Source organism: Spermophilus citellus (genome assembly GCF_964194105.1).
Source record: "Spermophilus citellus genome assembly, chromosome: 9".
Taxonomy (NCBI): domain Eukaryota; kingdom Metazoa; phylum Chordata; class Mammalia; order Rodentia; family Sciuridae; genus Spermophilus; species Spermophilus citellus.
Window position 1 is genome coordinate 105,020,963 of NC_138191.1, and position 15,627 is coordinate 105,036,589.

General features: G+C 35.5%; 1 protein-coding gene across 1 annotated transcript in view; it reads left to right on the plus strand.

Moving 5' to 3' along the window:
• The window catches only part of ZSWIM5 (zinc finger SWIM-type containing 5), a 191,180-nt gene that overhangs the window by 113,780 nt on the left and 61,773 nt on the right, over positions 1-15,627 (plus strand). The window contains 1 exon segment of the mRNA XM_081307176.1: positions 13,930-14,286. Within this exon segment, the coding sequence (XP_081163302.1) occupies positions 13,930-14,286 (357 nt within the window).

Genomic DNA, 15,627 nt, shown 5'->3' on the forward strand with positions numbered 1-15,627 from the left:
CTATAGTCCTCTGTATCACTATTACCATTTCCCTTCCTTTCACTTAATTAATTCCTCCTTCTTCTATCAAATTCTACTCAAGATGTTATTTCCTCAAGGAACTCATCACCTCTGCTCTGAAACCAAGTCAGGTATACCCAGTTGATACTATCCTATCATTCTGTACTTCTTTATATATAACTCTAGATGGACACAGTACCTTTATATTGTTTATTTTATTTTATTTTTATGTGGTACTGGGGAATGAACCTCACAAGTGCTAGGCAAGTACTCTATCACTGAGTTATAACTCCAACCCCCATTCTGTACTTTATTTGCAGAATTTGTTGTTTAATATCTCCCTAACTAGACTATAAATCTCGTAAGACCAGGAATCATTAAGTCTGTTTAACAAATGTATACATGAGGCCTAACACAGTAAATATTAAATAATTATTAGTTGAATATGTTAGCCTTTATTAAAGTTTTTTTTAAAATTCCTTAATAGGACACCCATAGCACAAGAGTTAATAACTACAATCAACAAATGGGACTTACTCAAACTAAAAAGTTTTCTCTCAGCAAGAGAAACAATAAGAGAGGTAAATAGGGAGCCTACATCCTAGGAACAAATCTTTACTCCTCACACTTCAGATAGAGCCCTAGTATCCAGAGTATACAAAGAACTCAAAAAATTAGACAATAAGAAAACAAATAACCCAATCAACAAATGGGCCAAGGACCTGAACAGACACTTCTCAGAGAAGGACGTACAATCAATCAACAAGTACATGAAAAAATGCTCACCATCTCTAGCAGTCAGAGAAATGCAAATCAAAACCACCCTAAGATACCATCTCACTCCAGTAAGATTGGCAGCCATTCTGAAGTCAAAAAACAACAAGTGCTGGCGAGGATGTAGGGAAAAGGGTACTCTTGTACATTGCTGGTGGGACTGCAAATTGGTGCGGCCAATTTGGAAAGCAGTATGGAGATTCCTGGGAAAGCTGGGAATGGAACCACCATTTGACCCAGCTATTGCCCTTCTCGGACTATTCCCTGAAGACCTTAAAAGAGCGCACTACAGGGATACTGCCACATCGATGTTCATAGCAGCACAATTCACAATAGCTAGACTGTGGAACCAACCCAGATGCCCTTCAATAGATGAATGGATTAAAAAAATGTGGCATTTATACACAATGGAGTATTACTCTGCACTAAAAAATGATAAAATCGTGGAATTTGCAGGGAAATGGATGGCACTAGAGCAGATTATGCTAAGTGAAGCTAGCCAATCCCTAAAAAACAAATGCCAAATGTCTTCTTTGATATAAGGAGAACAACTATGAACAGAGCAGGGAGGAAGAGCATGAGAAGAAGATTAACATTAAACAGGGACGAGAGGTGGGAGGGAAAGGGAGAGAGAAGGGAAATTGCATGGAAATGGAAGGAGACCCTCATTGTTATACAAAATTACATATAAGAGGAAGTGAGGGGAAAGGGAAAAAAACAAGGGGGAGAAATGAATTACAGTAGATGGGGTAGAGAGAGAAGATGGGAGGGGAGGGGAGGGGAGGGGGGATAGTAGAGGATAGGAAAGGCAGCAGAACACAACAGACACTAGTATGGCAGTATGTAAAAAAGTGGATGTGTAACCGATGTGATTCTACAATCTGTATACAGGGTAAAAATGGGAGTTCATAACCCACTTGAATCAAATGTATGAAATATGATGTCAAGAACTATGTAATGTCTTGAACAACTAATAATAAAAATTTAAAAAGAAAGAAAGAAAGAAAGAAAGAAAGAGAAAAGAGCCACATATGGTGCACAACCTGTAATCCCAGCTACTCAAGAGGCTGAAACAAGAAGATTGCAAGATTGAGGCCAGCCTGGGCAATTTAGCAAGACCCTGTCTCAAAATAAAAAAAACAAAAAATGTTGGGAGTGTAATTCAGTGGTAGAGTCGCACTCCACCCACCCACCCACCGTAGACTCAGTCCCTCTATGAGCCAAGAGATTAACTTGTTTCTGGGTTTTGTCTCTTCAAATTTCCCGTGCTCCCAAAGGGAAAGACAGTTGCTGAGTTTTTGGTTACCAAATTGAATCTGGACAGGAAACTGCATGTTGAATATTCTCTGTCATTTATCTCTGTTAGGATTCCATTTTTCTATTAGTTTGGTAATTGAGTGAGTATTATGGTAGCAGGCCATATATAAAAAAAGATTAAATTTTTTAAAAAAAGATTAAATTTAGTTGGTATGATTTAGCAATATTCTAATTTTAGAATTTTTTTTCAAGAAGCAATACCAGGGCTGGGGATGTGGCTCAAGCGGTAGTGCGCTCGCCTAGCATGTGTGCGGCCCAGGTTCGATCCTCAGCACCACATACCAACAAAGATGTTGTGTCCGCCGAGAACTAAAAAATAAATATTAAAAAAAATTCTCTCTCTCGCTCTCTCTCTCTCACTCTCTCTTAAAAAAAAAAAAGAAGGAATACCAGGCATCACTCTGATTTTCCTAATCTATGAAAATGACATTGATGTTTTAGAAACATAATGGAAATAAAATTTAGTTGTTAGAAGCTTAGATTCTGAAGCCAGACTTCCTGGGTTCAAATCCTAGCTCTGCCCCACTTTCTTTACCAGCAAATAGGAATAATAATAGTACTAAGCACATAATATTGTGGTAAGTATTAAATGATTAAATATATATATAAGTTATAATATACATATAAAAGTGTTAAGAAAAAAGTACCTAGTACATGATAAGTACTCAAAAATATTATCACTTAAAATTATTTATTTTCTTTCTTGATTAAAAGAAGCAATTTATTGTATGTATTCAGGAAGTAAATTGAATTGAAAGAAACATTATAAACTTATTTTTCCTAGTTTTTATAGCCCAAGTTGTTTCAGGATGTGAAATCATGATCATTTCAATTTCTATTCTCATGACGATAATCATGCAATGAAATTAGGACAAATCATGTAACTATTCTGAGCTGCTTCCTCATCTATGAAATGATTGTTTCTTAGGATCTTTGTTCATTCTGGGAATCTTTCCTTTTAAATGAATATAAACTCCACAGTCATAAAAATTAAAGTGTCTTCATTTAGTATGATTAACATCTAAGGTACCAGGTAGTTTCATATGAAAATAATATTTGAATTAAGCCATGAAGAATATGGTTTTCTTATTTGGAAACACACACGCATACTGCATTAAATATATGTATATATTATATGTTTATATATAATATATATGTAGTAATGTATGTCCAAATGGTCCTTAGTACTTTCTGTTCAATCTCTCGTTCCATTCAGCCTATACCTTGGATTCCCTCAGTCTTAATGTGGGAAAAGAAAATTGTTAATGAACAATTTCAGTTAATTTCTTTTGCTTCTTGTGCTACTGTTCAGTCTAAAAGTCAAGAGAATCAGAACTCTTTTTAATCCTTGAACCACTCATAGGTTTTAAACAATTTCTTCCTGATCTTGAGATTCTTAGAGCTCTTGGTTCGTATGTATGCATGGTAATCTTTAGCAAGGAACCTCCTGTAAAGTACTTGGTTGTTAGGGCCCTATGAGGCCATTTTGGCACATTTTTTGAATCTTGCTTAAGTAGCATATAGAGCATGTTGAAGGAAAAGAAAGCATGACACACTTACAAGATGGTAGAGCTCACATCATAGTAGGTATTTATAGAAAAAGATTTTCCTAGAAGTTGAGATGTCAGAGCCCTGTGATATGTAATCAAGAAGGAGCTATGGAACAATTTTATTGTAATATTTCTAGACAATGTAGAGGTCAGGAAGAGAAACTATCTTAACCACAGGATAGACAGTTGAAACAAAGCATCTCTTTCTCAGGGTAAGCCTTGCTTTGTGATTTGGGGCTGAGGATGGAACACTGCTTGCAAAACTAAACAGGAACTCTTTGAAAGTATTTTGTGTTTTATTCTGGGTCTGTTCAGTGTTAAAGCATTTGAGAGCTTTTTCATTTTTTTTTAAACTTGTGTATGAAGTGATAGAGCCACAAGGGGTCCTGCTCCCTGATTGCCTATTTTCTTCAAAAACAAGTCTCTACAAAAATAGATCTACTATTTCTGAATGTTTTGCACCCCAAAAAAAGGCAGGCTGTAGAAAGGAAGGAAATATGGATGTTGACCCTTATGGCCTGCTACAGCCACTAAGGAAGCAAACATCATATGTAGCTTCTTTTTGTGCCTGGCTACTCCCTCTCCCCCCACTCCATTCAGTATTTTAATCACTTCAAGTCCTAAAACTGTTTTAAAAGTCTATATAATTCTTGGGCATTTGAGTATTTGATAAGTAGGATGATTTCACAATATCTGTGGGGTTTGAAGGATTATTGCAAAGATAATATTCAGGAAAACTGTTTATAAAATAGTTTACTTTTCTCATGAGTGCTAAGCAGTTTATGTGGTTGTTTCTGTTACTTCTTTTGTTATGAGCCCACCATGTTCCAAGTACAAGCTAGCCACTTTGCATAGTTTTTTCCCCTTTATTTTATAGGTAAGAGAAAGTGAAAGAAGGTGAGAAAGTTAAAAAAAAAATAATGATATACAAAAGCACTCCTAATGAAATAATAGGTGGAGAAGGTGATGACTGTTAAAATCATGATGTGAAAAGCTGAAGGGACTTTTTAATAGATGGATCAGTCCTACAACACCAGAATCTACTGATCAATCCTAACCTCAGGAAAAAAAAAAAAAGACAAGCAATCAGGCATTATGTCTCCTGATATGATGCAATATAAAGTACTACAACCTATGAAGTAATTTCAACAAGAAATTTTAACCTATGAAGTAATTTCAACAAAAACAAAAAAATCTGATCAAGTCTCTACAGCTATTATTTTCTTTTTTTAAATTTTCATTATTGGTTGTTCAAAATATTACATAGTTCTTGACATATCATATTTCACACATTTGATTCAAGTGGGTTATGAACTCCCATTTTTACCCTGTATACAGATTGCAGAATCACATCGGTTACACATCCACTTTTTTACATACTGCCATACTAGTGTCTGTTGTGTTCTGTTGCCTTTCCTATCCTCTACTATCCCCCCTCCCCTCCCCTCCCCTCCCATCTTCTCTCTCTACCCCATCTACTGTAATTCATTTCTCCCCCTTGTTTTGTTCCCTTTCCCCTCACTTCCTCTTATATGTAATTTTGTATAACAATGAGGGTCTCCTTCCATTTCCATGCAATTTCCCTTCTCTCTCCCTTTCCCTCCCACCTCTCGTCCCTGTTTAATGTTAATCTTCTTCTCATGCTCTTCCTCCCTGCTCTGTTCATAGTTGTTCTCCTTATATCAAAGAAGACATTTGGCATTTGTTTTTTAGGGATTGGCTAGCTTCACTTAGCATAATCTGCTCTAGTGCCATCCATTTCCCTGCAAATACCATGATTTTGTCATTTTTTAGTGCAGAGTAATACTCCATTGTGTATAAATGCCACATTTTTTAATCCATTCATCTATTGAAGGGCATCTGGGTTGGTTCCACAGTCTAGCTATTGTGAATTGTGCTGCTATGAACATTGATGTGGCAGTATCCCTGTAGTGCGCTCTTTTAAGGTCTTCAGGGAATAGTCCGAGAAGGGCAATAGCTGGGTCAAATGGTGGTTCCATTCCCAGCTTTCCCAGAAATCTCCATACTGCTTTCCAAATTGGCCGCACCAATTTGCAGTCCCACCAGCAATGTTCAAGTGTACCCTTTTCCCTACATCCTCGCCAGCACTTGTTGTTTTTTGACTTCAGAATGGCTGTCAATCTTACTGGAGTGAGATGGTATCTTAGGGTGGTTTTGATTTGCATTTCTCTGACTGCTAGAGATGGTGAGCATTTTTTCATGTACTTGTTGATTGATTGTATGTCCTCCTCTGAGAAGTGTCTGTTCAGGTCCTTGGCCCATTTGTTGATTGGGTTATTTGTTTTCTTATTGTTTAATTTTTTGAGTTCTTTGTATACTCTGAATACTAGGGCTCTACCTGAAGTGTGAGGAGTAAAGATTTGTTCCCATGATGTAGGCTCCCTATTTACCTCTCTTATTGTTTCTCTTGCTGAGAGAAAACTTTTTAGTTTGTGTAAGTCCCATTTGTTGATTCTGGTTATTAACTCTTGTGCTATGGGTGTCCAATTAAGGAATTTGGAGCCCGACCCCACAATATGTAGATCGGAGCCAACTTTTTCTTCTATCAGACGCAGAGTCTCTGATTTGATATCAAGCTCTTTGATCCATTTTGAGTTAACTTTTGTGCATGGTGAGAGAAGGGGATTCAGTTTCATTTTGTTGCATATGGATTTCCAGTTTTCCCAGCACCATTTGTTGAAGATGCTATCCTTCCTCCATTGCATGCTTTTAGCCCCTTTATCAAATATAAGATAGTTGTAATGTTGTGGATTGGTCTCTGTGTCCTCTATTCTGTACCATTGGTCCACCCACCTGTTTTGGTACCAGTACCATGCTGTTTTTGTTACTATTGCTCTGTAGTATAGTTTGAAGTCTGGTATAGCTATACCACCTGATTCACACTTCCTGTTTAGAATTGTTTTTGCTATTCTGGGTCTTTTATTTTTCCATATGAATTTCATGATTGCTTTATCTATTTCTACAAGAAATGCCATTGGGCTTTTGATTGGCATTGCATTAAACCTATAGAGAACTTTTGGTAATATCGTCATTTTGATGATGTTAGTTCTGCCTATCCATGAACAGGGTATATTTTTCCATCTTCTAAGATCTTCTATTTCTCTCTTTAAGGTTCTGTAGTTTTCATTGTATAAGTCTTTCACCTCTTTTGTTAGGTTGATTCCCAAGTATTTTTTTTTTTGAGGATATTGTGAATGGAGTGGTTGTCCTCATTTTCATTTCAGAAGATTTGTCGCTGATATACAGGAATGCCTTTGATTTATGTGTGTTGATTTTATATCCTGCCACTTTGCTGAATTCATTTATCAGCTCTAGTAGTTTTTTTGTAGACCCTTTTGGGTCTGCTAGGTATAGAATCATGTCATCTGCAAATAGTGATAATTTAAGTTCTTCTTTTCCTATTTTTATGCCTTTAATTTATTTCGTCTGTCTAATTGCTCTGGCCAGTGGTTTGAGAATTATGTTGAACAGAAGTGGTGAGGGAGGGCATCCCTGTCTTGTTCCAGATTTTAGAGGGAATGCCTTCAATTTTTCTCCGTTCAGAATGATGCTAGCCTAAGGCTTAGCATAGATAGCTTTTACAGTATTGAGGTAAGTTCCTGTTATCCCTAGTTTTTCTAGAGTTTTGAACATAAAGGGATGCTGTACTTTGTTGAATGCTTTTTCTGCATCTATCAAGATGATCGTATGGTTCTTATCTTTAAGTCTATTGATGTGGTGAATAACATTTATTGATTTCTGTATATTGAACCAGCCTGCATCCCAGGGATGAATCCTACTTGATCATGATGCACAATTTTTTTGATATGTTTCTGTATCCGATTTGCCAGAATTTTATTGAGGATTTTTGCATCTATGTTCATTAGAGATATTGGTCTGTAGTTTTCTTTCTTTGAAGTGTCTTTGTCTTTTCAATAAATAATTGACATATGGGGGAAGAAAGGGAACTTGTAGCTTAAGGGACATATCAACCATAGTAAATATCTAAGCCTTGTTCACATCCTGATTTGAACAGATCTCCTTTCTTCCTTTTTTCTTTTTTAAAGGTTACCTATGGAACTCTTTAATACCAGATATTTGATGTTAAGGAATTAATACTAATTTTAAGTTCCTCTCTTTTAGTAATGCACACAGAGATGTTTACCAAAGAAAGGATATTTCTGGAATTTGCTTCAATATAATCCATGGGAGATTTGAATTGTATTGAGGTGGGAATTGAGAATGGGTAAAGATTAAATAAATTTGTCTTTTGTTGATATCATTGAAGCTGAGTGATGAACATACCTGGGGACTCATACTGTTCTTCAGATGCCTTTTTTTGTTTTGTTTTAAATGTTTAAATAAAAGTTAAATATTAAAAGTCAGAACACACAGTGGGTACTCAATAAATACATCTTGGAATCAAAAAAGATTTTTAAAAATCAGGCTTCTACGTGTTTTCTTAAATTGGTAGATTATTGATGGACATGTTTATAGCAATTAGGTTTGCAATGAGTAACATTTCATTGAACCTATTCTATGTAGCTTTATTCTCAGGAGTAATGATACTTTTAAAAAATGTTATTAGGTTACAATAAGGCAAGAAGTATGAATATTTGAAACCAACTTTTCCTTTATCTTCTAAGAGATATGATGGGGAAAAGGAGCTACCAGCAAGGAAACTTCCACTGAGCTAGTCAGAGCCTTCTGCCTTTCAGTTGGGCCTAGTCCTGGCGCCTGAACTGTACCAATGTTAATACAGTTGATGGAACCCAAATATTTATTCAGCTCGAATGAACATGTTCCCAAGAGCATCATGAGCCTTAGCCAAAGTCTCTAGGGAGCCATATATGATTAGCTTTGGAAAATTTTTTTGCATAGAGTTTCTCAGTTGTTTTAACATTGACCTGCGGTGGAGACAGCTGGAATCTAAATTGAAACTTGACATTTTCATTCAAATTCTAACTTACTCTAGAGGGCTCAAACCATTATCAATGCTGTTAAATTGAAATTCTAGTGTTTTGGTTTTTATGGATCTGGGAATTGAACTCAGGGCCTCATGTCTGCTAGGCAAACACTAAGCCACATCCCTAGTTCAAAATTTTAGAATTTTAATAAGCCTGAAAGTTATTTTCCAATGTTTCTAGTTGCATTGTTTTATAGTTTATAATACAATTAGTTAATTATAGTATTGATTGACATATAATATGCATATAGACAAAGTATGATGTAATAATTAAGAGTGAACTGGCTGGATGTGATCTGGCTTTGACACTTACTAGAAGAGTGATCTTAAGTAAATTATTAAACCTCTCTATGCTTGTATTTCCTCATACATAAAATGGAAATAATAATAATTAGAATTTTCCAGAGAAACAGAACTAGTATGAGATACATAGAGGTAGAAGAGGGAGAGAGATTAATATTTATTTCAAGGAATTAGCCTGTTTGAAGTCTGAAATCTGTAGAGTGGACGGGAAACTTTTGTGCTCTGATGTTGCAGTCTTTTGGTTTGTTCTTAATCTATATGACTGCTTTGTTTTTTCCTTTAATCTACACTACTGCTTTTTTTTCTCTGATGTTGCATTCTTGAGGCAGAATTTATTCTTTCTCTTCAGAAATCTGTTTTGCTTCTAAGGTCTTTCAGTTCACTGGATGAGGCCCACCCACACTATTGAGGATTTAGTCAGACAAATTTCCTTTGTAGGTGTGGTTAACACCTACAATATACCTGCATATCAAAACCTAAAGTAGCTGGGTGTGGTGTCGCATGCCTATAATCCCAGCCTCAAAATCACCCTCAGCAATTTAGTGAGGCACTTAGCAACTCAAGGAGACCCTGTCTCTAAATATAAAAAAAGGCTGGGGATGTGGCTCCCTGGCTAAGCACCCCTTGGTTCAATCCTCAGTATCAAAAAAAAAAAAAAAAAAAAAAAAAAAAAAAAAAACTAGAGTAGTGTTTTAATAGCTATGTACTATAACCTAGTCAGATTAATACATACAACTAACCATCATACTATCAGTTCATTAAACTGTGATAATTAAATGAATTAATGTATACATAGCATTCAGAATTGATCCTAACACATATGAGGCACTCATAAAGGACAAGTAACAGAGCTTTGCTGCCTATTGATGACAGATGAATGGATTAAGAAATTATGATGTATATGCACAGTGGAATATTACTCAGCCATAAAGAAGAATGACTTTATGATATTTGTCAATAAATGGATAGACTGGAGACTATCATGCTAAATGAAATACCCCAATACCAATAAAACCATAGGTCAGATTTCCTCTCTGATATGTGGATGCTAACCCACAACAAGGGGGTAGAGAAGAAAATAAAAGTTAAGTAGATTAGACAAAGGGGAATGAAGGGAAGTGAGAGGGGATAGGAATTGGAATGACAGTGGAATGAATCTGATATAACTTTCCTATGTACATATATGAATACACTGCAGTGAATCTCAACATTGTGTACATCCACAAGAACTGGGATCCTAATTAGAATAAGATATATTCCATGCTTGTATAAATATATCAAAATAGATTTTACTGTCATGTATAACTAAAAAGGACAAATAAGATAAAAATAAATTTCAAAAAAGAGCTTTGTTGCGTAAAATCAGCTAATATTTATTAAGTACCTATATTAGGCAGAGTTCTGGGCCCAACATGGTGGGAGATTGAGTGGTAATCACTGTAGAATCATAATCTGTCTGCACTTAGAGTGAACTTTAATGTGCATCTAGACAAGCCTCATTCTAAAAATGAGAAAGGTGATTCATAATATTTTTTCCATGCAACTTGCATATTTTTTAATATTTATTTTTTAGTTGTAGTTGTGGTGCCGAGAATCGAACCCAGAGCCTCACATGCACAAGGCAAGCACTCTACCACTGAGCCACAACCCCAACCTGAGGTGTTTTTTTTTTAAAGTAGTGGTTGTGTTAGTCAACTTCACAATCATATAAGGAAATACTTGAGGCAATTAACTTGTAGAGAAAAGATCTGTTTTGGCCTGCAGTTCTGGAGGTGCCAATCCAAGATCAAGTGGCCCCATGGTTTTAGGCCTCTAGCAAGAGCAGTATATCATAGTAGGAGTGTGTGGAAGAGCAAACCAATCACATTTAGATCCAGGAAGCAGAGAGAGAGACTGAGAGATCAGTTTTCCACAATCTCCTTTGACAGAATACCCCTCAATGATCCAAAGTCCTTCCTTAAACCTCACATCCTAAAGGTCCACAGAGCCTTCTGGTATTACCACCCTGGGGACCACCCTTCTGGTAGTACCATCCCTTTACACGTCGTGAACCTTTGGGTCTTATTTTAATTAACATAATTGGCTGAAACTTGAACTTTGTAAAGTTTTTTTCTGTATTTTTAAATTTCATCTAATCATAGTGGAAGCTCTTAAGCTTACATATGCACCTTTTATTATTTGGAAAATCTTTCTCCAATGAATAAAGATTATTTAAAACTTCTTTCTGGTTCACAGTGTGCAGTCCAGTTAAATTAACCTCACCTCCTCATTTCCTTCTCAGAAAATTTGTCATTGATATACAGAAATGCCTTTGATTATCGGTGTTGACTTTATATCCTGCTACTTTGCTGAATTCATTTACTAGTTCTAGAAGTTTTCTGGTGGAGCTTTTTGGGTCTTCTAGGTATAGAATCATATTGTCAGCAAATACTGCTAATTTAAGTTCTTCTTTTCCTATACATATCCCTTTAATTTCTTTTGTCTGTCTAATTGCTCTGGCCAGTGTTTCAAGAACTATGTTAAACAGAAGTGGAGAAAGAGGGCATTCTTATCTTGTTCCAGTTTTTAGAGGGAATGCCTTTAATTTTTCTCCATTTAGAATAATGTTGGCCTGAGGCTTAGCGTAGATAGCTTTACGATGCTGACATATGTTCTTGTTATCCTTAGTAGCCTCAAAAAAAATCAAGTACTTGGGAATCAATGAAAGAGGTGAAAGATCTATACAATGAAAACTACAGGACACTAAAGAAAGAAATCAAAGAAGACCTTAGAAGATGGAAAGATCTACCTTGCTCTTGGATAGGCAGAATTAATATTATCAAAATGACCATACTACCAAAAGCATTATATAGATTTAATGCAATTCTGATCAAAATCCCAAAGGCATTTCTCATAAAATTAGAAAAAGCAATCATGAAATTCATCTGGAAAAATAAGAGACCCAGAATAGCTAAAGCAAACCTTAACAGGAAGAGTGAAGCAGGTGGCATCACTATACCAGATCTTAAACTATACTACAGAGCAATAGTAACAAAAACAGCATGGTATTGGCACCAAAACAGACTGGTAGACCAATGATATAGAATAAAGGACACAGAGACTAACCCACAAGATTACAATTATCTTATATTAGACAAAGGTGCCCAAAACATGCATTGGAGAATAGATAGCTTCTTCAACAAATGGTGCTGGGAAAACTGGAAATCCATATGCAATAAAATGAGATTAAACCCCTGTCTCTACCGTGCACAAAACCCAGCTCAAAGTGGATCAAGGACTAAGAAATTAAATCAGAGACTCTGCATCTTATAGAAGAAAAAGTAGGCCCTAATCTTCATCATGTGGGATTAGGCCCCAACTTCCTTAATAAGACTCCTATAGCACAAGAATTAAAACCAAGAATCAATAAATAGGATGCATTCAAACTAAAATGTTTCTTCTCAGTAAAAGAAACAATCTGTGAGGTGAATAGAAAGCCTACATCCTGAGTGGATGAATGGATAAAAAAAAAATGTGGCATATATACACAATGGAACTGTGATGAACTGTGATGTTGGTCAGATCTGACGCTAATCCTACATCTACCACTTGCTAGAGTTTTGGACAAATTACTTAAACTTTCTGAGCCCCACTTTACATACTTTTAAGATAAGGAAAATAATGACTTCTAAGGTTGTCGTGATGTTACATTACATACACAACACAGTTCTGGAATGTAATAGGTTTTTAACAAATATTTGATGTTCTCCTTGTTTTTTGTTACCACCCCGAGGCCTGGAAGTCCTATACCTAAGGTCTTATTAAACTTTTGTTGAATGACTGAATGATTAAATGAATGCATATTCTTGTCAGAAGAATTTTACATATATATGTATATATACACATCATATAAACCATAAACAAATAATATTATAGAATGTATTGCTATTAGTTTTACATTTTTCAGTTTAGTTGTAACTTAAAAATGTATTCTGTCTGCCTGTCAAAGTTATTGGTGCTTTGTGTCTATTGAGTAGAGATGGAATTCTAAGTAGTTTCACTGCACCAGTCTCTGCCTTCCATATCTTAGAAGGTTTTTTTGCCTTTAAGATATTCCATGTGGTCACCATTTTGGAATTGTATTTTTTTTCCCAGTACTGGGTATGAACCCAGAGGAACTTTACCACTCAGCTACATCTGAGAGCTTTAATTTTTTATTTTGAGACAGGGTCTTGCTAAGGTGCTGAGGCTGGCCTTGAACTTGTGATTCTCTTGCCTCAGCCTACCCAGTAGATAGAATTACATGTGTGCACCCTCACACCAATCACTTATATGGTTTAAGGAATAAATGTTGTCCTTGATCATCCTCCTGTCCTTCCTTGTGGCATTCTTTTAGTTTCACTTTCATTTATAGCATTCCCTTTAGATTTTACTGATACTATTTGTAGACTTAACTTTACCTATCACTTATAGCTCAAAATCTACTATAGGAAATGCTTATGGGGTTTCCTTATTTATGTTTGTGACAATGTAGAAGCTATGAACACTCCCCCCATAAAAATGTACATATGGACAGGTGGGATAGAATATACCTATAATCCCTGAAACTTGGGAGGGTAAGGTAGGAGGATTGCAAGTTTGAGGCCAGCCTCAGCAACTTAGAAAGACCCTAAGCAACTTAGTGAGACCATGTCTCAAAAATAAAAAGGGCTGAGGATGTGACCCAGTGCTAAAGCACCCCTGGGCTTCATCCTTAAATTCCAAAAATAAACAAACATTTCAAAAAAAAATTTAAAAATTTAACAAAGTACAGTTCGTTTTCACTTATCACCATTTCTCCTTTAACTCTGTAGAAAGTACAAGTGTACAAACAAAAGTTCTTATATTAGTTTAGGAGGTTTGTGGACTCCTTTTCTAGATTTTCTCTGTGTCTATTGCACATAAGAGATACTCATTAAATTGTTTGTGAATTGATGAAAGACTCTTAAAGTTTCTTACTATAGAATCTCTAAACAGGCATTTCTTTTTTTGTTTCCTTAGGTTTTCATCTGAGTGGCACAGTAACTGAGCCACCTACTGCTTCTGAACCAGCAGTGACTTACAAAGTTGCAATCAGTTTTGATCGATGCAAAATCACTTCAGTGACATGTGGCTGTGGGAATAAGGACATATTCTACTGTGCTCATGTGGTAGCACTCTCACTCTACAGGATCCGGAAGCCAGACCAAGTCAAATTGCGTCTTCCTATCTCGGAAACCCTTTTCCAGATGAATAGGGACCAGCTACAGAAGTTTATTCAATATTTAATCACGGCACACCACACTGAAGTTCTTCCTACTGCACAAAAGCTGGCAGATGAGATTCTGTCCTCCAACTCAGAAATCAACCAAGTGAATGGTAATTGTATAACATTTTTCTTGCTAAAAATGGTTATTTTCACCACCATTGTCACTAAGCAACCCTCTTCTCTGTACCATAGGCTTTACTATATTTTTAGAGGTTGGGATATTTCTGCAATTGTAGTCATTTAACCTTACAATTCATTCTGTCCAAAAACTCTGCGTTTAATTCATAGTTTCTTAAAGCAGTCAAATTGTAACATCCTTGTATGCATATGTAGAGGGCAAAAGACTGGAAGGAAATTCATGATAATATTAACAATGGTAATCTATAGATATTAGACTTATAGGTATAGTTTTTAATGCTTTAGTGTAATTTCTATAATAAGTATATGTTATTTTTATAATTTAATAAGAACATTTATGTTTAAGAATGAAAAAAATGGTTCCTTAGATTTAATAATTCTCTCAGGACTAGACTCACTAGACAGCCTGATATTAACCTGGTGCCTCAACCCATACAATGATTTGTCTCATAATGATTTATAAAAGACATCCTTTCCAATTTGTCTTCACTTATCATCATTTCTCCTTTAACTCTGTGAAAAATTCAGAATATAAAATATTATTTAGTTAGTAGACCCACTTTACCATTTACTAGAAGGTAAGTAGTTTGATTCTCACCTACTTTTTTTCTTTTAATATTTTTTTAAATGTAGATGGACGCAATGCATTTATTTTATTTATGTATTTTTATGTGGTGCTGAGGATCAAACCCAGTGCCTCACACATGCAAGGCAAGTGCTCTACCACTGAGCCACAACCCCAACCCTCATTCTCATCTATTTTTATGAAAAGGCTAAAATATTCTAACCAGTGAACCAGCATAGGGACATTATAATTTTATTAAAACAAGAGCTTTTTAAAAAATCTTTTAATTGGAATTTGAAGAACAGCTGAAGAAGCCAATTTTGAACTCCAGTCGTAGTTTATCTTATTAAAATGATCTATGGTCTTATTCATTCATTCCTAAATACAGTCCCCTCCTCTGCTCTCTGAACTTTGAACATTGATATTTCTTATTTAGTCTCATTTTCTCTTTTTTTTTTTTACTTTGCATGATCACTATCTCAGCTACATCCTTGACTTCAAATGTCATCTATATACTATGACTCATAGATTTTATTTCCCCAGCCCAGATTTTCTGAGATTTAGACTTTATATCCACCTGATTGATCTTAGGATGTCTCTGTGATGTTAAACAATCCTAAGATCAACATATCTAAATGTGAATTTATGATCCTCTTCCCTAAACTTGCTTATTTTCCTGTATTTACTATCTCAATAATTAGCACTACTGTTTAGTTATTAGATTGTGATGGAAACCTCATAGTTAACC